We start from the raw sequence: 20920 nt of genomic DNA, 5'->3' as shown, positions 1-20920 counted from the left end.
AGAGAGTTGGAGAGAATGGAAGTCAGCCAGTTTCCAGGCTGATCACATAAATGTGGGTTAGTAATTTTACTTCATCAGGTGATTCTTAGACATTCCAGAGACCAGCCCAGAAGCAGGAAAAATGAAATGGTCATTTCTTGCTTTTTACACTTTTATGTTCTTATTTTCCCTTCCAAGGTCTAGAATCTTTGTATATTTTTAAATGTGATCTCAGAAACTCATAACTGCATGAGTCCAAGAATGATGCTTAAAAATATGTTATAGTACAATTAGATCCCACAGGAAAAAATTGAAACCCTTCCTGCTTGCTAGCGATAATTTTTTAATCCTGTTTATTTGATCAGTTGACAAAATGCATCTCAGCACCTCTTGTAAAATCAGAGCAGGATTTCAAAATTTATTGAGATGCAGTTTGAGTTTTTGCACCCTAGAACAGCCATTTTCAACCACTGTGACAAGGCAGAGTTTGGGGAAGGATCATTTGTTAGGGCCACTGGGAGATGGGAGTCCCTGCTGTCAGTGCAGTGTACTTTATCATTTGGTGTGCCTTGACAATTTTAGTGCCTTGACAGTGTGCCATGGGATGAAAAAGGTTGAAAATCACAGCCCTAGAAGATCAACTTGGAGTAGAATATTTGGCTCTTTTTTATTTATATAACAGCTATTACAATTCATACTAAAGACGCACATACATTCTGCTGGTATTGAGAACAGAGGCCTGAGATTCAATGGACACTGAGATTCTTTGGCTGGTGATAGTGGAAAAATGACACATAATGTATACAGCATGGATGGTTGTCTTGGGAAATACTATTTCAGCTGCTCCTCAGACAGGTTTGCTTTGTAAAAATCCTTTGTTCCCAGGACGGAAGTTCTAGCCAAATAACGGTGGACAGTTGTGAAGGAGAAGGTGTCAGAAAGCAGCTAGTCAGCTAAAGGTTCCCTCAGGCTGTTTCAGTTTTCTAAATCACTAGCAACATTCTTCTCTTTTATCTTTCTGTCTCCATGTCAATTACTCACACAAGCAGTTCTCTTTCTAGCAGAATTGTTGGGTTTGGGAGGAAAGGTCTAAATCACATTTCTAAAACTGAAAATGTGCATACGTGTCAGATCAAGTGTTTTTAGCATTATCCTAAAATTCCCACAAAATCTCAATAGCACATCAATCATATGGCTGCCATTTTGCACTGGTGTCATGTCTAAAATATCTGTTGTGAGTTTATTTCATTCCAAATTGCCACAGCGCTGGAACATAAATATGTTTTATTGAACTGAAATATTAATATAGACATAATACTTAAAAATAAGGGATTACTGCTTGTCAGTTATCATGATGCCTTCAGACTTATTGATCAGAACACTATTAAGGTGGGAGCAGTTTGACTTGCCAGTGTGTAATTGGCAGAAGACTGCTTATATGATTTACCTTCTATTTCCATATATAAGAGGACAGGATCAGAACTGACAAACTCATTTCATACAGTGGGTCGGGTAGCATTAATGGGACCTGCTGAGGGCCACAAGTGACATCACTAAACAGGTGATGACTAGAATAAGCACTTTGTTCTCACCTAGTAACTCATTCGCTGCAAATGGCAGAAGAGAAAATATGCAAAACTTGATCATATTGTTAAGATAGGGGAGATTTCCATTACCATGTGGGCTGCCCTCTCAGCAGCACTGCTTCTGCCAAGGCAGCACTTCACAGCTCAGCAGCTAAGGGCAGCTTGCATGCTAATTGCAGCTAAACTTGCCCAGCATGTCAGCAGCATCTCCTTTCTTGCTCTCGGTCTGCCCCTTCCCCCTGTGCCATCCCTTGTCTTTGGAGACTTCCTTCTACCTCTCCTTCCTAGTTCCTTGGCCAAAGCAGCACTGATAAAAGAACAGTACTGGGAGAACTGAATTATCATGTGGGCCACACTTTCCGTAGTTATATCTCAATAGAAGCAGCACTGCTCAAAGGACAGTCTGCTACCCCAGCACTGCCCTTTCAGCAGCACCACTTCTGCCAAAGCATCATTTTGCAGCTCAGCAGCTGATGTGGCACTGGGAGAGCCCAATTATCACAGGGACCAGATAAAGAGCCTTATGTTTGACACCCTGGACTAGAGACTTACTTTTTAAAGTTGTAAGATTTCGGGGACCCTGGGGTGATTATACAGAGTATACTAATAAGTTTTTACAGCTATTAGGTGTTTCGCCAGTTACGTAATACACACAGCAGGCACCTACCTTTTACAGCACTGGTACTAAGGCATCATTTGGTGTGGGAGGTACTGGTTCTGAAGCTTGCAGCAAGGTTGAATCAATGTCATCATGATCAAGACTGGAGACAAATTCATTTATTCATTGATTCAGGGCCAAGTTAGGTGAGACGGTAAAGGCATCATGGTCTCCTGTGCAGAGCTTTAAACCATTGTTCCTCAGCAGTTTCCTGCAGAAAATTGCACACACTCCCTAAACAGAGCAGTTCTAGGCATGTGGACTCAGAAGTAAGCCCCACTGAGTTTAATGAAACCTGCTCCCTGATAGGTGTGTACAAGATTGCAGCCTAAGGCTATTTGTCCTTGAAAGGTTCCTGTGTGAGGCTGGGAGGAGTCACTTTGATTTTGTTCACCAACACCTTTCATCAGCACTGTGTCAACCTTTTCTGTTGTATTGCTATACAGACATAACAGTATTATGCATATATAATTCCCTTTTTTTCCTCTCTTCTTTTGATTGTATTCTTTTCACTAAAATCAAAAGACCTCACATATATTGGACTGTTTTGCTTTGAGTCTATATTCTAACTGGAACAATTTGCTAGCAGCTAGCATTTTTGTTGGTATTGAGACAACCTATTTCGCATTTACACATCAATCTTAGTCTTGGAAGCAAAATGCATTGTTTACTATGGAATATGTTGTGTGCACTAAAAGTGCCAGCTATGTATGTGAACTGCAGACAGGAACTATCATTCAAAAGATTGTTATCCGACACTTGTTCTGGCATTTTAGTAGGTTTTCATTACTCCTGCAGTACAGTGGAGAAGATGGAATCAAAGAATGCAGCAGTCCAAGTGCCATAACTTATTACAGTGCCAAAGTTTATTAATAGATTCAGCTTTTTAGTAACTGCAGTAAGATCTGGAGGTTTCACAAATGTTAACCCTACAGCCTCTTTCTGGTCTACACAGGTATAAATCTGGGACCAACAAGGCTGGCATCCAATAGCCTATGGTCCCCAAGCTATGGGGACAGGGACACAGGAAGGCCTGAGGTCAGTAGGTCCCCACAGAAAATGCTAGGACATGACCAAGTTTATGTGACCTATTTTATAAGCTTATGAAATGGCTTTTATTGAATGAAACAATCCACAGAAAGATCTCACTGCTTGCGGGAAATCTTTTGGCAAAATCTTCTTTCCATCTGAGAGCAAGTCAAAAGAGAGCAGGTGGAAATGGCAGCTCACAATGATTGCCTAATTACTTCAAAGACAGCTGGAAGAACAGAGGTCAGCCAGTTGCATTCAGTCCTAACTGAATGGACTGGTGCAGGGGAAAACTATAAAGGTTTAGGCAATCATAAGAAACAGGGCAAAAAGAGAAAAGGGCCTTGTTCAAATGTAGCTTGAGGGACGAGACCAAGCTACAGCTCAGCCATAGAGCACATATACTTTGAGGGCAAATGACATTCAATCCTTGGCATCTCCAGGCAGGACTTGTCTCAGTGTCAACCCTGAGCCAGATGGACAAATGGTCTGACTCCATATCAGACATATCGGCTCTGTATGTGCCTTCCATCATTCTGCTTCTTACACAACTAGTTCCACACGTCTGTTGTAACTTGAAAGGGAACTCCGCTTTGAGTGCCCAGAAAGGTGGAGTTAGAAGCAATAACCCTCTGTTTCCCTCCCATCCATTCAAAAGGCCCTGAAAGCAGGCATTCAACAACAGGTTTATTGTCTCACATCCTGGTAAGAATTTCACACAGGAGAGCGAAATCATTCCTTTGGCTTAGTCAGCTGCCAATCATAGCCTGGACACAGGAGCAACCCAGCACACCGGTTAAGATGGAAGACAAAGAATGCAAGCTTACACCTTCCTTTTGCACATTTTGAGAAACAGCTGTGAAGGGAGAAAAACCTTATTCAGCTGTGTTAAAATTAGATATTCAAACTTTTATAACATTCAAGGATTCTGAGATTGTAAGGGGCAAGTCAGCTTGCTTTCAAAAAAACATCTTGAGAAGAGAGATTGAGAACTCAGCCCTATCCAGGCAGCAAGTCAATATAGTTGATTCAAGCCTATGCCAAAGGCACAGCCGAGGGCAAGCTGAGAGCACTTGATATAACAAGTCTTGACATTCCAAGGGCTTTAGTGCTAAGAATTCCCCGGTTCTGTAAACTGTTGATATGGGAACCAGAAGTCTCTTTTGTGACTTTAAAGCGTGAACCTTGCAAGCTTACAGAACTTTCTATGGTCTTTTGATTTTATAGCGTCATTACAATCAGGAAGTGATCAGCAGATCCATAAATCTGGGCTTGAGCAGCTCTTGAGACTGCAGTCACCAGGAAGACCGGGCTGAACAGCAGCCTGTGTCCAATTATCAAGAGGACTCTGTCAAGGAAAGGTTCCATCGATTCAACTGTGTTTCAGAGAACGACAAGGCTGTTAACACGATTAAACTTTTATTTCCTCTGTGAAAACGCTTTACGGACCCTTGTTGAAACTCCTTATTTATTGCTATAAGAGCTGCTCTTCGTATGAATGGAAATTCTCCACTGTTCAAGCTCAGCACGGCTGCATAGTTGCTCTCTGGGAATCTTATGCAGAAACTACAATGAGGTACTTGGTGTACACGACAATGTGCTTTTACTATGCACTGCTGGTATATTTGTAAATAGAACACATGAAAGGAAACTAAACCCTCTAGTGGTGCCCCAGGTGTCTGATTCAGGGAACTGAGAAACACTTGCTATACATAAACTGCTAAATTTTGCTATTGTATAAATTACGACCAGCACATTATTTTTTTCTTAGATACACAGCCCTGTATCCTAAAGTAGCAAACCTTGCACCAGATAAATAGGACTGAGATCAATTTACCTATATATTGCTGCATGTGAAACCCGCACATAAATAGGGGGCCCCAAAGCAAATCTAGCGCTCATGGAGCCCCAAGCTTAAAAATAGCCAGACATTCCCTCCAACCAAACCTGACACTGCTAGAGAAGGTGACTCCTACTCCTCGTGTTCACTGCAATTTTGTCCTCAATACAATCACAAAATTTGTAATCAGATTCCAGTTTCAAATATTTCCAGGTTAGATAGCTGAAACCTTATTAAACAGTTCAGATGAAAACAAAAAGAGGGCTAAAGAGCATTTCTTAGGGGAAAAGGCTCAGTTCAGTGGTAGAAAACATGCTTTGCACTTAAAGTTCCAAGTTCAATCCACGTCAGGCTAGGAAAGACCCCTACCTGAATCCAAGGGCAGCTACTGCCCATGTAGACAATACTGAGCAAGACCCAAAACAGCATACTATATCCTCAACTTTGTCTCTAATCTTTGTGCAAAAGGAAAGTGTGCTTAATGCATTGATACAATTATGTAAGGAGTCGAACACCCTACCTGAGGCTGTTTGCCAACCTAAATTCACACAATGGTGGGGATCCAGACAGGACATATTTTTGGGCTCCACCTCTTCCTGCTAAATATGGCAGCCGGGAGGGGAAAGCTGCTGTGGATAGAACCTCCCACGGTTAGGCAAGCTGTTTTGATAGCTGCAATGCTCCACTTTGGCTTCCAGCAGGGAAGTGCCTTCAGCAGCTCTACCACAGGATCATCTGCCTAATTGGAACTCTGCCTGCTTCATGTATCCTCTATTCGCTGGAGTGCCTACCCCAAAGCTTCTCCATGGCAATTAGTGATAACATTAGGACTGGTCTTTGCCTTAATTTGCCAACTTTGAGTTTCCTTCTCCTACCAGTGGATAGTTGCCACTTGGGCTTGGATACTAACTGTTCATGCAGAGGTACTCCATGCCCACAAGGAACTTCTATATATGGAAGCAGAGTTGTACAAGGGGGTCTTCCAGTTCACAAAAGATGCTTGTGGGTGTAGAGTGCCTCCACACAAATAGAATATAATCCCCAATATTTAGGATTATGGGCAAGGAAAAAAAATCTGTACTTTAAGATTAACCACATACAAAGACAGCAACAGAAGAAGCTGTAAGTTACTGAAAGCAAGTTGAGAAGGCAATAGTTATTTTGGCCTCACTCCAGAGTCTACCCATCTGGCAATAGTTTCATGTGCTCAAAACCCTTGTGATGGCTGTAAGCACTTGGTTCTGCTTTAAAGAGAAACTAGAAACAGGCTTCAGAGCATATTTACTACCAGCTAAGATTAGCTTTAACAGCTCTCCTATTTTCTGAACACAAATAAAATTACACAGTGGCCAAACATGACACTGTTCACACAAGTTTCCCACCTAAGCTGCTAGGGTTGAGAGATCTGCCTCTTGCCGTTTTAGTTAGCAGCGTGCTATTGAAATGTCATTCCACTAGAGAACACCCACACAGCATAAAGAGGTGAATCACAATGAAATCTCAGCTCAATGGGTCCCACTCTCATCTTACAATACACCAGAAGTAATTCTGTTAGATAACTGAAGTTACACTGTAGATCAAGGGAAGAATCCAGCCCCTTCAAAACCACAAGTAAAACCAGCCAAGAAATTAATTCAGTTCCGCTCCAAGATACATTGTAAAGGGACAAAAGAATTTTCAGCATGTGTAATCTCAGTGGCATCACTAGGGGGGTGCGGGCCGCACAGTGTGTCCCGTCAAAATATTCCAACTCCCTTCTAATGCCCACTTTTTGGCTGATTAACACCCTCCTTTTCCAGGAACAACAGCTGTGGTGTGCAAAGAAATGAACTGAACTCCTTATCAGTTGAGCAATTAACAAAAATTTATTGCTACAAACATATACGCTCCCTGCAAGTCCTCTTGTCCAGAGGCTTTCTCTCCCCAAAACTCCACTTAACTCAGTGGGTAAAGGTCTGAAGCCTCCAGTCCAAGTCCAATCCAATCTCCAAAGCACAGTCCAGTCTTGCCAATCTAGTCTTCTGCAGCAGAGTCCCTCCTCTCCAGCAGAGTGTCTCCTCCAGCAGGGTCCTGGCAGTCCTCTCTTCTGTACCATCCAGCAGAGTCCTAGCAGTCCCTTTCTCCCGTAGCCTCTAGGTCAAGGTAGCCTTGCTCCTTCTGAAGCTGCCTTTTATTCCTGTATTTCCCATTATCCAAATGCAGCTCAGCTATGAGCTACCTTAAGTCAAGTCCAAATTAGGCACGGGTGAGCCATCTCTTCAGTTCATGTCCATTCAAAGTCCCATCAAGATCAAATGAAGCTCAGGTGTCCATCAGAGTCTCCATTGGCCTTGATTGATTACAGCTGTGGAGCCCACCCTGCCCTTCCCAGAGCTATCAAACAGCTGTCAAAACATGGAAATGCTGTCAACACCACATCATCCATCTGATGATCTTCTGATCTTCTATTACACCAGGTGATGCGCACAGGGGGGGTGACATACTAAAATCATGGTGGTTAGAAGTAACCCCATCATATTATATACCATTGGATGCAGAATTTCCAGCAGAATGCAATGCAAAAAGCCTGGGTGAAATATATCCTTTCCATCAAAAGTTATGGCCAAAAAACCGGAGAACAAAAAATGCATGGATTCCTTTGGAAAGTGAAACTGAGCCGTATCACGTGTTTACTTGTGAGTAGGCAAACCTGCCTTAGTCCATAGGAAAGGGCAGGCTGAGAGGAATCCAACGACACCAGAATGGTCCTGATCCAATGAATGCAGCCCCCGAAAACACCTGTAAAGGAAGTCCCTCCCTACAAGCAGACGACTGTATTGAGCCCTATGCAAAACGAAACAGCCTCACAGTTGCATTTACTCATGAGTAAGCAAACATGCCTTGGCTTGTGTGGAAGATCAAGTGAAGGAGAGTGCAAGGCTACCAGAATGGTCCCGATCCTATGCACAAGGAATTAATCAAGTGCTCCAGAAGGCAGCCTTCCCCCACCGACTAAAAAGGATCAAAACAGAGGCTTCAGCTAATAAGGTGAACCTTTTTGAGACTTGCAAAGCCAGGTGGATCCTGACAGTGATCTGGTATAAACAGAAGTTCTTAAATTGAACTGGGCACTGGCTAGGGCTGAAAACCTTACTAGTTTTTTTTGGGGGGGGGGTGAGGTATTATTGCAGACAGGCTACAGAGGAAATTCACAGTGGAACAGGGCTGGCTTCTGCTTATTTAATTGTTTTACTTTACTTATTTGTACTGATTTATTTTAATTTGCCTGATGTCATTTCCACCATGACATCACTTCTGGTGGGTCTTGGACAGATTGTCATTCTAAAAAGTGGGTAGCAGTGCTAAAAGTGCTGCAATAAGGTGTTAGTAAGTTGACACCCAGGGTGTGTGTGTGCGACACCACTAGTGACCAAAAACACTAAAATCATAATTTAGAAGAATACCATCATGTTATATATCAATCAATGCATAATTTCATGCAGCATGTGTTCTGTGTTCTATCAAAAGGTACAGCCAAAAAACCAGTGGGGGTGGAGTGATGGTACATCACCATGCCCACCACCTGGGGTGTTGCCCTGCCCACTGCATAGGGGTGACGTACTGGCATGCTGCACCGGGTGACACAAACCCTAGTGACGCCACTGTGTAATCTGTAGGAGTGCAAGCCACAACACTAGCTGTTTTATACTTGCAGGAGGCTGAAGGCAAAAGGGAACTGATACGGAACTTTCTATCTCAGAGCTTCCCAAGTTGGGGCGTGAGGGGAAACCATTTGCTGGGAGCAGCTCTGAAAAAAGGATCACATTTTCAGCAGCTGCTTTGCTGTATGCTCCCAGTTGCACAATAAAATCCAGCAAAACTCCGAAGTCAGACAGTGTGCAATGTGTGGAGCAGTGTGCCACTATCCTGCTTTGAAAGGTTGTAGAGTGAACCTGCTACACGTTTCTGCCCAGCCCACAGGTGTATATATTTTATCTCTTGCTTATATGCAACATTGTGCAGAAATGGCTTAACCAGCCATTTTCTGCTGTTAACAGGCAACAAGTTCTTTTAATTATTTGGACACCGGGAAGTTTACCACGTTGCTACAGTACATTAGTATATAAAGTTCACTATGCTATACTGTAATGGACTTTATAATGGGCTGCATGATATTCCTCAAACCCCATCTTACAGAAAAACAAGGTATGTTAATTGGTCATCGATCACCATGACAAGACAAGCCTAGCTCATCTCTCCTTTCCAAGCAGAGCTAAATTACCTTCAAGCATCTTGGAATTGCACTAAACAAATAAATTCCTAACTTCCATCCAGACTCAACAAAGGCAATACTTACTGCTGCCTTCATTAACAGTCTCCCTCATATTGATTAGTCTACATCACAGGGTAGACAAACCACTTCTCCAGTTATGAATTATCTACACTCTCCCCCACTCTTGCTTCCTGTGTGATATATATTGGTTGGAGCTGTTCCAGAACCCAGAGAGCATGACCAACACCATTTTGAAGTGGACTAGCATACAACACACAGATTTCAGCTTGCACCATGCTTGGTAACCACTTCTTTACCCAGGCAGAGTAGGTGGGTATCCACAGATAACCAGAGGCCCCAACTGGTGTATGTGCATTAATATGACTACTGTAGTACCAGCTCTGCCAAGGATCCAGTGAAGAGTTCAGAAACACACTGGTAAGTGTCACCACATTTTTATGCATCTGCAAATATAGGCTATTGGAAGAATACCAAACCTGAAAGTGCTTGCAATGTTCACCTACATTTACTAGTTTAGGTACTCACCTGTACCATTTTAGGACTGACATTTGATCATTGTGTAGTCTGAAGTGCAGCTTAAATTACAGAGTGTTTCGTATGCCACAGGAAGTGAGATTAATGTCCGCATGCCCAATGCACATTTGGCTAAAGCTTCTAAGGTAGCTTTGGGCAAATTATTAACACTTCAATTTCCTCACAGTGTTGGCAGGAGAGTCAAACACAGCTCTGAGTTTCCCTTGAAGAAAGGATACTGGAGGATTTGTTTAGTCAAGTATTTTCTCATCTGTATCCCCATCACTGAATTGAAGCACATGTTGTAGTACCTAAACTGTTATATTTGGATCCCCACATTTTCCTAGCCCATTTATGATATTTTATCTGAAATTCTGTTCTCTCATACTTGGAATATGCCCACTAGTCCATTACTGGTTACTGTGTGTCCTTATGTTTCTCCCTTTACAGCTAATAGCAGCTTTGCAGGGACAAATTAGGGAATTGGTGTAATGGACACTTTCTCCTCATGCTGTAGACCTGATTGAAGTGGGGGGGGGGGTGTTGTGTTCAGAAGCTGATTTTTTTAGAAAAAAAAATTACAGTGGGAGCTCTGCATAATTTGGTGCTTAAATTGATATGCTAATGAAAGGCTGCTTTTTAAAATTTGGGAGTTAAACAACTTGATCTGGTAGTTGCTTGTCAACTCATCTATCACTTTACCAAGTGAATCACTTACTTTCTAGTAATCTGCTAACAGTAAAAATACACACAACACAAAGCCACAAGTTGTTGCATTTATTTGAGTAAATATCTGGTAAATAAAAGTCATTGATAAAACATTACAAAATTAAATACATTTAAAAAAGCTTGCCAGTATACATAAAGTTCACAGACATGTATTTCTTCTTTTAAAAAATAAAATTATGTTCAGAGCACCCTTGATATAAAATGCCAGACTAGCATCTACCAGCAGATGGTAGCTTGTGAAACATTTGAGCTAAGAATGTTTTTCTGAAGAGTTAGGGATCCTGCTTTCACAACTAAGAACCGACCCACCCCCCACCCCCGCCAGGTCTGATAAGAAAAACGGGAGAAACTTATTTAGAAGACAAGACATGGCCACATTCTCGTAAGAAGGCAGTACAAGAAATTGCACTGGGCCAGAGGAACATTATTCTCTTGGGTTGCACTCACGTCTACCTTTCTGAGAACCTTCCTTAAATGCCACCCATCCTTCTCTCTCACTGTTGCATCAGATGCTTTGGCAGCAGATTATCATCCAAACAGATCATGAGGCGAAGAGAAAAATGATCTGGCTAAGCATCACAGTCAAGAAAACAAATTCAAAGCCTATTTGTTAAAACCTATAAAATTAAGCCCTTGAAATTCCCCAGCTTGCTTATATGTTGTTTTGTGAATTCCCCCCAGTGCTTTAAATGCATCCAGAAACAGTGGTAGCACTTTAACAAGTTATGTCCCTTCCCCCACCCTAACACCACATCTGCTACAACTTCTATTTAAATGGTTGACTAGACCACATTTCCCTTCCACCCATGTGAAGCAACAGTAACACTCACTTGATTATGTATGTACAGAAGCACAAGAACCTTAACATCCATGAGTCTGGTGTACAACTTAATGAGTGATCCAACTAGTTGCAAACAGAACAGCATCCCCTAGTAGTTCTACACACAGGTTCATCAGGTAGGATTACTGCCTGAGACAGCTCGGTTGTCTCTAATTTGGCATTTCCCACCTATTTTGATCATCCTCCAGTAGTAAAAGCAGCATCCATAATGTTGATATCCATGGTAAAAAAAACCTGACACTTAAAAAAAAATCCTTAAAAACTGAAGTAGTCAAATTTATTAAAATGTCAGAACTCAACAAAAAAAAAAAATCAAACTGCTCATAAAGACCAAACTAGAAGGTGTTCTATTCAAAAGTCCCAGTTGCATGGCCACATCTCTCAAGAGGGGTCTGTTCCAGTTATATACTCTTCTTTTGAGGAGGGCTCAGTTTTCTCATTCCTCTTATCCGAGTAAGCAGTTCTTTGATAAAATCCTACAAAAAACAATTGGGAAAAGACGTATCAGAAGTAACATGGTATGAGCAAATTCACTGCCTTCCATCTGTGTCCACATGCTCACGCACCCATTCTGACACATCATGTGTCAACTATCTTCAGTAAAAACTGAACTAGCACAGATCCTATGAACACACTGCTTTCAAACAATAAGACTATACAAGTAGGAACCCCCAAAAAGACAGTTGGTCGAAAAAGTGAGGGGGGGGGGGAAGAGACGGTTTCCTCTTGCTATCCTTACTGTGTTGACTTCAACTGTAGTATGCAACCAATTCCAAGGTACCAAAGGGCATGGTTGAAGTCCAAAACCACCTCTCTCCCCCACTTTAGTGGCAGAGTGGAGATTATCCTAAGACACACACACACACACACACACACACACCCAGCAGTGCCTATTGTGAATCTGGTATGGGAGAACTTGGCTCAGACAAGTGCCAAATTTCCCCATCCCTTGAAAGCACAAGGAAAAACTTCTATTCACTTCTAAAGAGTGGCTTCTTGTGCTGGAATTTCCCCTTCCTTGGTCTACCAGGGAGAGTCACCAGAAGCATGCAGGAAGCATGCATGGTACACTCTTGTTAGGTGCAGGTCTGGAAGGAGACATGGCATCTCCCTCTAATCTTTCTGCAAGTCTCAAGGGTCTACACACCATGGGGAGAGAGACTCACTAATCTTGTAGAATCCCTATCCTTTCCCCCCTCTATAGTCCAGACACTGAGACAGAGATCAAACAGTGATTTTAGACCTTTTCCAAGAGTCAATCATTTGAGTAACTCAGACTAAAATTCAGCAAACTAAAAGTAACTTGCAAATTGTGCAGAGGAAACTGCATTTCCCCATGGATTCAGGGTACGCAGTCTTCCGCTGTTGCTTGAAGAAATGGAAAGCTTGAAATCTAAGCCATTAGTAAGTTTCTAACCCGCTAAACATTTATGATGTGGAAATGTGCACATCCACTTCTACAAGAGACAGCCTCAGTCCACATTCTTAGCTTCATCCGAATAGCCAATGGCTGCTGCATCCAATTCCTGTTAAAGCCCAGAATGGCATCTCTGTCATGAAACACTTGTCAGCTTTGCCGTGAAGCGTGAGAGTTCTATTTCTAGCCTGCTTCCTGGAGTCAAGCGCCTATTAATAGTGCAAAGGCATTAGTCATTATTTACAATACCCAAAGACTTCCTCGAGTCCTGCAGAGTCAGGGCTTCACTTTCTAAGCAACACATTCCCCCTGTTTCTATCTGTCTGCATCCCAGGAAGTTCCATGGGGATACTGCAACTGGAACGAGCCACTGTGGCTCTTTAAAGAAGTTTCTGACCAGACCATTTGTCCCTTAAAATTATTGCTTTCTCACTACACTGAATTTCAATTAATGTACAAATTATATTTTTATTCAACATTATATAAGGCTTATTCCCTCCCACCCAAATAGTTAAACATATGAAACTTGAGGAAAACTGATGCACTTTACATGGGATTGTATTCTTAAAGAGCCCATGTGGAAGGAAGACAAACAGCATTTTCCACTGTTCTGCCTGCTGTCACACAAAACTTATGATATTGCTCAACTGGATAATGCGGCATGTTAATTTTACACCTAATGACACAAAGTGGGTTCGAAAGCCTAGTCAGGGTTTCATTCAGATTTCTGTGCACAGCAATGTGCTCACTTTCATGTGCACGAACCCCCTTACACAAGCGGAAAAATCAACTTCAGATGCAACCCACAGACTACAAAGGTATAATACAAATACTAATAAGGCTGTTCAGGTAAGTAGGATTGTCATTTATTAGTATAAGATAGGTTTCAACTTATTGCAAAGCATTCATATAAATTAGTACATTTATCCAGATTTTAATTATTCAGTTACTAAGCAAAGACATCTGGGAACCGTAAACACATTCACATTATAGCATTACATTTGATCCCCTTAAATTTAAAAATAGTGTAAGATCTCTTACCTCTGTGGGTTTGTAGCAGTCTACGAGCGCTTCCTAGAAGTAAAATAAGAGCATCAATAAAGAATAAAACAGATTTCCTTCCTGTTACGAGGTACTTTATTTGCTAGCAGGTACCACAACATCTTTTGTATTTTCTGTGCCATTATATCACACAATGCAACTGCTCGAGGAAATATAAATCAGTGCAACTGTAGGCCAGATTCATGTGACAGCAACCCAGTTTTATGATTGGGTGATTTTCCCTTCTTTAAAATTACAGATGTGATTGTGAGGAAGGGGAACAATTACTTTATTAAGCTACAACATCAACAACATTGTTAACAACTAGTGCAGATCATTCCAACAACCAACAACTATGGGAATGCATAAACCTTTTACTATACCTCTACAACATTTGTTAACAGATTTCCCTTTTACAGTTCTGTCTGTCTAGTAGTTACAAGCAACGAGTTTCAAGCAAATCCTGGTATATTATATTGTTCCAAGATTTCAAGCCATGAGACAAAAACTAGAATTAAGTCACCCAGATCTCTTTAGAATTAAGTTACCCAGATCTCCAGCAAGTGAGACTCACCTGCAATTTGAGAGCTCGTTCTTCTTCATTAGCAGCATCAAGAAGATCATCAATGTCAATTTCTACATCTGGCATTTCTTCTTCCTGGGGAGAGAGAACATGGAAGTATATTATTCAGCCTGCATTTAGCAAGATTCCAAAGCTAAATGTAGTCCAGTCTCACACACAAGGTCATTATAACGTCCTAGCTCAGACAGTTCAGCCTATTCCCCAGGTGGTTCATCTCCATGAGGATGGTGGAGCAGATGCTTGCCACAATCTTCCACCATGTATCTAGAATAATGTGTGATGAGTCCTTGAGGCAGAATCCCCATTCATATGATTCTTCTTTGCTCTTCTCATGAGAATTTGGTAAGAAAACCAGAGCATCTGTTGCAGAAACCAGCTGCGGCATTTTAAAGAGATTATACTTTGTAAAGTGGATAGAAACTACCTCATGATAAACCCTTCAAAGAAACCAAAGACAGCACTGTTTCCCATTACTGCAATCATCACCTAAGTACCATATATGCAGCTTTGCACATTAGAAGGTAAGTGAACACATGGGAAGAACAGTAAGTTAATTCAAGAGAACTACATGATTTTTGTACTGAATTGGTGCTCCAGAAAAGCTGGCCTCCTCACACACCTACAAGTTTAAACTGCTCTTCAAGTATTCAAGAAGTGTACTGATCCGAGGACTCCCACCTTTGATCATTTCTTAAGACCCTTTTAAAACCAGATGTTAGCCAGGTGGCACCCAGAATAACACATCCATGAAGAGAAGTGCACTCTGAGACTGTAAATTCTCTCCAAGAATGGAAGGCATATTCTACTTGCACAGAGATCCTCTGCATGAACAGCACACTTTGTTCTTGGAGTCAACAAAGTAAATTCCATTCATGGAATTATTACTCTGGATGTCACCCATTGTAAGGTATCATTTAAGCCTAATTAGGATGACTGTATATCAACATTTGTGTGTCATTAAGTGTTCAGTCTTTGAAGAGCCCATTGGACTAGTGCTGTTCCAATGAATGGCACTATTATTTGTGCAGCACGATCTCTGCACTTGATACTTTGCTGAGTAAGAAGCAAAAGACAAAGACATCTACCTTGATGGGCTTTTTACCTAAATTGTGGAATCACAGAGATGAGGTTAACAAGAAAATCATCCTAAAGGTGGCCTTTGAGCACTCCACAAAACAGGCAAGTTGGCCTTCACTACAGAATAGAGTCACTAGTTAGGTAAGTGGTATTTTAAAGCCTGTAGTTCTGGGGGTGGGGTCCAAGGTCAATTTTCTTCACTTGTCCATCCTGATAAACAAATGATAATTCTCCTTGTTACTCTTTTGACATCAATGTTACAGAGGAAGACTTGCAGTCTTTTCACCATTTTACTCTAACTTTGAATTCTGAGTACTTTGTTTCAGGAATGAGTTTGCTTCTCTTGCAACCACCTTGATGCCAACCTTTCTACTGGATTACAGTTCCTCTTGGGTTAAATTAACCCTCTCTTAATTGTACAGGAAACAGCAAATGTTCTGAGCCCACAAACCTTAGTCAGTTGTCGGAAAGCTGTTCAGGCTGGAGCTGAAGTACCCAATAACTTCCCTCAGAACAACATAATACAGTCCAACAAAGTTTGAGGAAGGCACATGGTGAAGTTTATGTGAGTGAATTAGAAACAAAGGCTTGTGTGTTCGTGTAAGGATTCTCACAAGAGAATTCTTAAGCTTTAGGACCTGCTAAGCATGGGGGATTTCAGCTATGCAAATGCTCTCAGTGAGTAACCATGTTGTGAGAACCAAGGGATCAGACCTGTACTACAGAAACTTCCATGCCATCTGTGGAAGCATCAAATGAAGCTTTATTGCTACTTTCTGGTCCCTTGGCTAAGATCAAGACTTGCTCTGCCTGCTCCCCACAGGTGCCTGCTGAGACATTCCAAAGGACTTAGAATGGTCACCGCAGGGATGATTAAGAGCAGAGACAGGATGAAGAAAACATACACACAAGAATTCATAAACCAGGATCAAATCTGAGACACCTCTGGCTAAAGGTGCTCAAGTAACACAAGGTTAGAATCGATGCATACTACCTGCCACACACAGGGCAAAAGCTCCCTCAATGAACGAACTGACATAATTGCTTTACTTCTCCCTCATCCATCCCTTCACCATTCAGCCAAGTCTCTATCTATTGCTTGTATGTTAGCAAGTCTTTGAATTCCCATTTATAGATTGCTTTATTTGCACTTTATGTGCCAACAAGTCAATTTGTGCTCATCCACAGCAGTGTAGCAGTACATTTGAAAGTGTAGGAATTCATGATGATATCTCCATAGCAACACCCTGCTAAGGCTATACAAAAAAAATCAACTTAACTTCTCTTGTTCTTCTTTGAAAATTATACTTCATTCAGAGATGTAGCTCATTTCATCACCAACTTGTTGAGTAAATTGGAATAGCTTAACAGAAATGCATACAAAATGAAAAATGGGACTGAAAATATCCAAGATTAACATACCTGATTTATCAAAAATTATATTCAACTGTAAATATTCCTGATCCAAGTGCTTGTCTAAGCATGTTTACTCATAAGTTTAGTTCCACGGTGTTTTATAGAACTTACTTCCAAGTATATTTGTATAAGACTATACCCTTAATGTAGCATGAACTACATACCATCTTATACAGACCTTGAAAAAAAGGGGGGGGGAGGTGACCTACAAAATATGCCCCCAGGCCATGTTTAGTTTGCCTCCTGTTTCTTCTGGGTTAAGGTCTTTTGAAAAATAATCTTGTAGATAATCTTTAGTGCTCCATCACCACTCCTGCAGTGGGAAGAGTTCCAGAGCGATAGGCTGCCTTGACTGCATCCTGCTTAAGAGAATGTCTCCAGTTCAGCAAAGGAGGGACTCTTCCAAATCACTACTGACTTGATTAAATGCTATGAAGCCTGGCTACTCAGAAGCTTAATCAGCACCAGGACAAAGCCCAAAGGAAAGCCTCTCTTAGGAATGTAGAAACCAAATTGCTGCAAGTAAAAAGGAACCGCTTTGTAACTTTTTGTTGAAAAGCGGTATATAAATACTGTTAATAATAATAAAAAGGAACTAGATAGTTGGAGCAGTATATAGTGACAGTGACTTATCACCTCCACATCCTTTTAAACCTCTGTTACGAGTATTTCACATAGGGAACCAAGAGTGGCTTCCCTGTGACAATCCAGAAAGCCTGATAAATTGAGACAGTGTTCTTACAAAATCATCATCCTGCCTTTACCGATACAGCAGGCTGACACCCCCATCGGACCAGGATGACCCCAAATTAGGCATTTTTTTTTAAAGAATTCAGATGATATTTAGATCCAAACACAGAGACTTGTTTTGAGGAGACCTTTCTCCTCAGACAGTCTGCTTTGATGGCTCCTCCGACTAAATGCAAATACCTTCCTTCATTAAAGGCCAATTAGCTTTCCTCAGACAGCTCTAGGGCAAAAGTCATCCTTGAGATTCGTTTGCAGAACATTAATGATGCTGCTCATGGCAAAGTTTAAACATACATCCAGCATAAGCCTGTTTTTACTTAATGAATGCAAATACCAATAAGGACAAGCGTGCACAAGTGATGATTGTGACACTGATTATTACCATCCTACCTAACAAACTCATGATGAAAATTCTGCTCTGGGTCTTAGTTAGCCTTTTAGCATTAAAATGAAAAGATAAGTATTTCAATTTCTAAGCGTAAATGCACTGGACAAGAGGACAGCATCATTCCTTGCCCTACAGAGCAAGTGGTTTCCCATACACTTATCACAGCTTGCAAGAGAAGATTACCACATTGGTTTAGATCTAAAGTATGGAGTTCTGCTTGCAAAACAGAGCCTCCCTTCTCCCCTCCCATAGGTCAGAGGATCCTCCAGAACTGCTCCTGATGAGACACAGCGGGCTGCAGATCTGAGAGGGTAAGAGTCTAACATCAGAAATCTCCTTTTCCATAAGCAGAAGGCCTTTCCAATCTTTCAAGGGACTCTTCTGAACCAATTCACAATCAAAAGGGAATGCACAAACTTTCGCCTCACAAATCCCTCCCTTTTTGGCCACTGTGGCATACCCCATACATAAAAGACAGTGGGGCAGTAAGATCTGCCTTGTCTTCTCTCCCCTCAGAGAAATGCAGAGATGCATACAGTTGTCTTCTGCTTTCACACAAAAATTGTCCGTGAGGCTATTCTCAGCCACTGGAATGGGTGAAGGGAAGCCTTCTCCCTTTTGAAAACACAAATCAGAGAATCTATACAGATGAAAAGTAGCTTACAAGACACAATGACAGGAGCAGCATTCAGATATATATAGTATGATATGGAAGCAGTAATGTGTCAAAATAGGCACAGTCTGGTTTGGTTCAGTCAGGCCACTGCTGCCATTCCCTCTAAGCTGCGTGGCTGTGCAGCTCAGAGCTCGACTTTCCCAGAAGTTCAGTAATGACTTACGCTGTCACCGCTTAGTATCCAGAAATGCTGCTATACTGCTACAGAAGGGGTCCACACAGTGGTGTCAGACACCCTAGAGCAGTGATTCTCAGATTCTCTAAGAGTCTGACAACTGGGGGTAAGTGCTTGTAAGGGCAGGGACTGGGATGGGGGGATGTCCTGACAACGCTGCAGCAATTGCAGTGCCACAGGCAAATTTAAACATATCTGGGGGACTATGCAGTCTCCCGCAGGGTCCTGGAGGCTCGCAGCCCCCTCTGCAAGCCTCCCCTCTGCTGCAGTGGGCTCCAATCTGCTATCAGAGACCACTTCCGGGACACCCATTTCTGGGTCACTCTCCTTAAGGGAAAAGTGACCCCTTTATGTTCCATTGGTGAATCACGACCCACCACTTTGGGAACCGCTGCCTTAGAGCTTTGACTACACTAGCTGCTGGTCTGTTTCAAGGAGCTGGAGTTGACTTTTAAACCACCATACATCTTAGAACCAGGTTTTCTGAGAGAATGCCTCTCCCCATGAGACTGTCTGCTCCTTGAGATCATGGTGGGGAGGAGGCTCTTGAAAGTGTCCTCACTGGCCAAGGCTCAATTGGCAGCAACACGGGGGAGGACCTTCTCCACAGCAATGCAGCTACCATTATGAAACTCTGTCCTTGAACTGAGAGCTGCTCCTTCTCAGTCTGGGCTGGGTTTAAAGACTCTTCCACTTCATCCCACTTTGCATTAGTGTGTCTTGCTGCTACTGTTTTTGTTCAACTGCTTACTGCATCTTTTGTAATGTTATAAGTCACCTTGGGTGCTCTCTAAAAGAAAGGAAAAGACAATGTATAAATGCTTTAAAAACAAACAACTAAGAGAACTGTGAGCAGCAGCAAAGCAGGGAATGTAAGGTGAAAGACATCTGCCCTTGATTTAGACAAGGAGGAACTACCAAAGCATACATTATTCAAGCACCAGAGTACACTGTGGCAGTGATGGGTAGTGCAGTGAGAGAAGAGCACCTGGATACCACACTAATGGTAAATGATGATGCAGCAGAATTGGGTAGATTCACATAGCCAGGTTCCTTATAGACAGAAGTTATGGCAGAATTTCAAGTCATCAGACCATGATGGACTCTCAGCAGTAGCAAATGGAGCTCATAAGCAGGAGACAGCCAATCCCCTAGCAAGCTCAGTTTTCACATGAATGAAGTAGAATGTCTGAATCTGCAATTCTTAACAAGGGTTATTTTAAACTTTTCCAATAATATGCCAGGCTACTTAGCTCAGGTCAGAGGTGCTTTAAGAAGATGCTAAAGCAGCACTTCCCAAACATTTTAGCACCAGGATCCACTTTTTAAACGACAATCTATCACAACCTACTCGACCAGTGTTTTTCAAACTGTGGGTCGGGACCCACTAGGTGGGACGTGAAACTATTTCAGGTGGGTCCTCATTCATTTCAATATTTTATTTTTAATATATTAGACTTGATGCTACCATGATATGTGACTGTATTTGGGGAAATGTTTATAGACCTGTACTTTTAAACAAACTACTATGCATATTCTTTTAACAATCACACTAAAGGAAACTTACTCTTGGTAAGTGTGGGTAGGATTGTAGCCTAGGATAGTTAAAAATTTTCCTGCTTGATGATATCACTTCCTTTCATGACATTACTTCCAAAGGGTCCTAACAGATTCTCATTCTGTCCTGGTAGGTCCCGGTGCTAAATGCGTGAAAACCACTGCACTAGACAAAAGAGATCTAGAAAGAAATATTTTATTTATTAATAATAAATTATGAAATAATAATTGGGGTCCTGTGCTCCTGAGGCTGCTAGAGACCTTAAATACAGTATGTGCGTGCAGACACTTGCTAGACCCTCCCTAGAAGTAAGAATTCAAGGATTGTTTCCCTAAAACTTTACAGTCATTCCAGGGGATCCAGAAGACTGAACTGGAGAGCAAGATGTGAA

The 20920-nt window shown here is 41.7% G+C and overlaps 1 protein-coding gene across 1 annotated transcript in view; it reads right to left on the bottom strand.

The window, feature by feature from the left end:
• Window positions 1-10654: 10654 nt before the first annotated feature.
• Window positions 10655-20920, bottom strand: part of PPP1R14C (protein phosphatase 1 regulatory inhibitor subunit 14C) — a 64922-nt gene continuing 54656 nt past the window's right edge. Inside the window, exons 2-4 of the mRNA XM_066611292.1 lie at window positions 14481-14564; window positions 13907-13939; window positions 10655-11924 (exon numbers count right to left, since the gene is read on the bottom strand). Of these exons, the coding sequence (XP_066467389.1) occupies window positions 11850-11924; window positions 13907-13939; window positions 14481-14564 (192 nt within the window). The 3' untranslated portion in view covers window positions 10655-11849. The remainder of the gene's footprint in view (window positions 11925-13906; window positions 13940-14480; window positions 14565-20920) is intronic.

This window comes from Tiliqua scincoides, chromosome 1, assembly GCF_035046505.1.
Source record: "Tiliqua scincoides isolate rTilSci1 chromosome 1, rTilSci1.hap2, whole genome shotgun sequence".
Lineage (NCBI taxonomy): Eukaryota > Metazoa > Chordata > Lepidosauria > Squamata > Scincidae > Tiliqua > Tiliqua scincoides.
The sequence above is the reverse complement of the archived record's forward strand: the minus strand, read 5'-3'. Positions and strand labels throughout refer to the sequence as shown.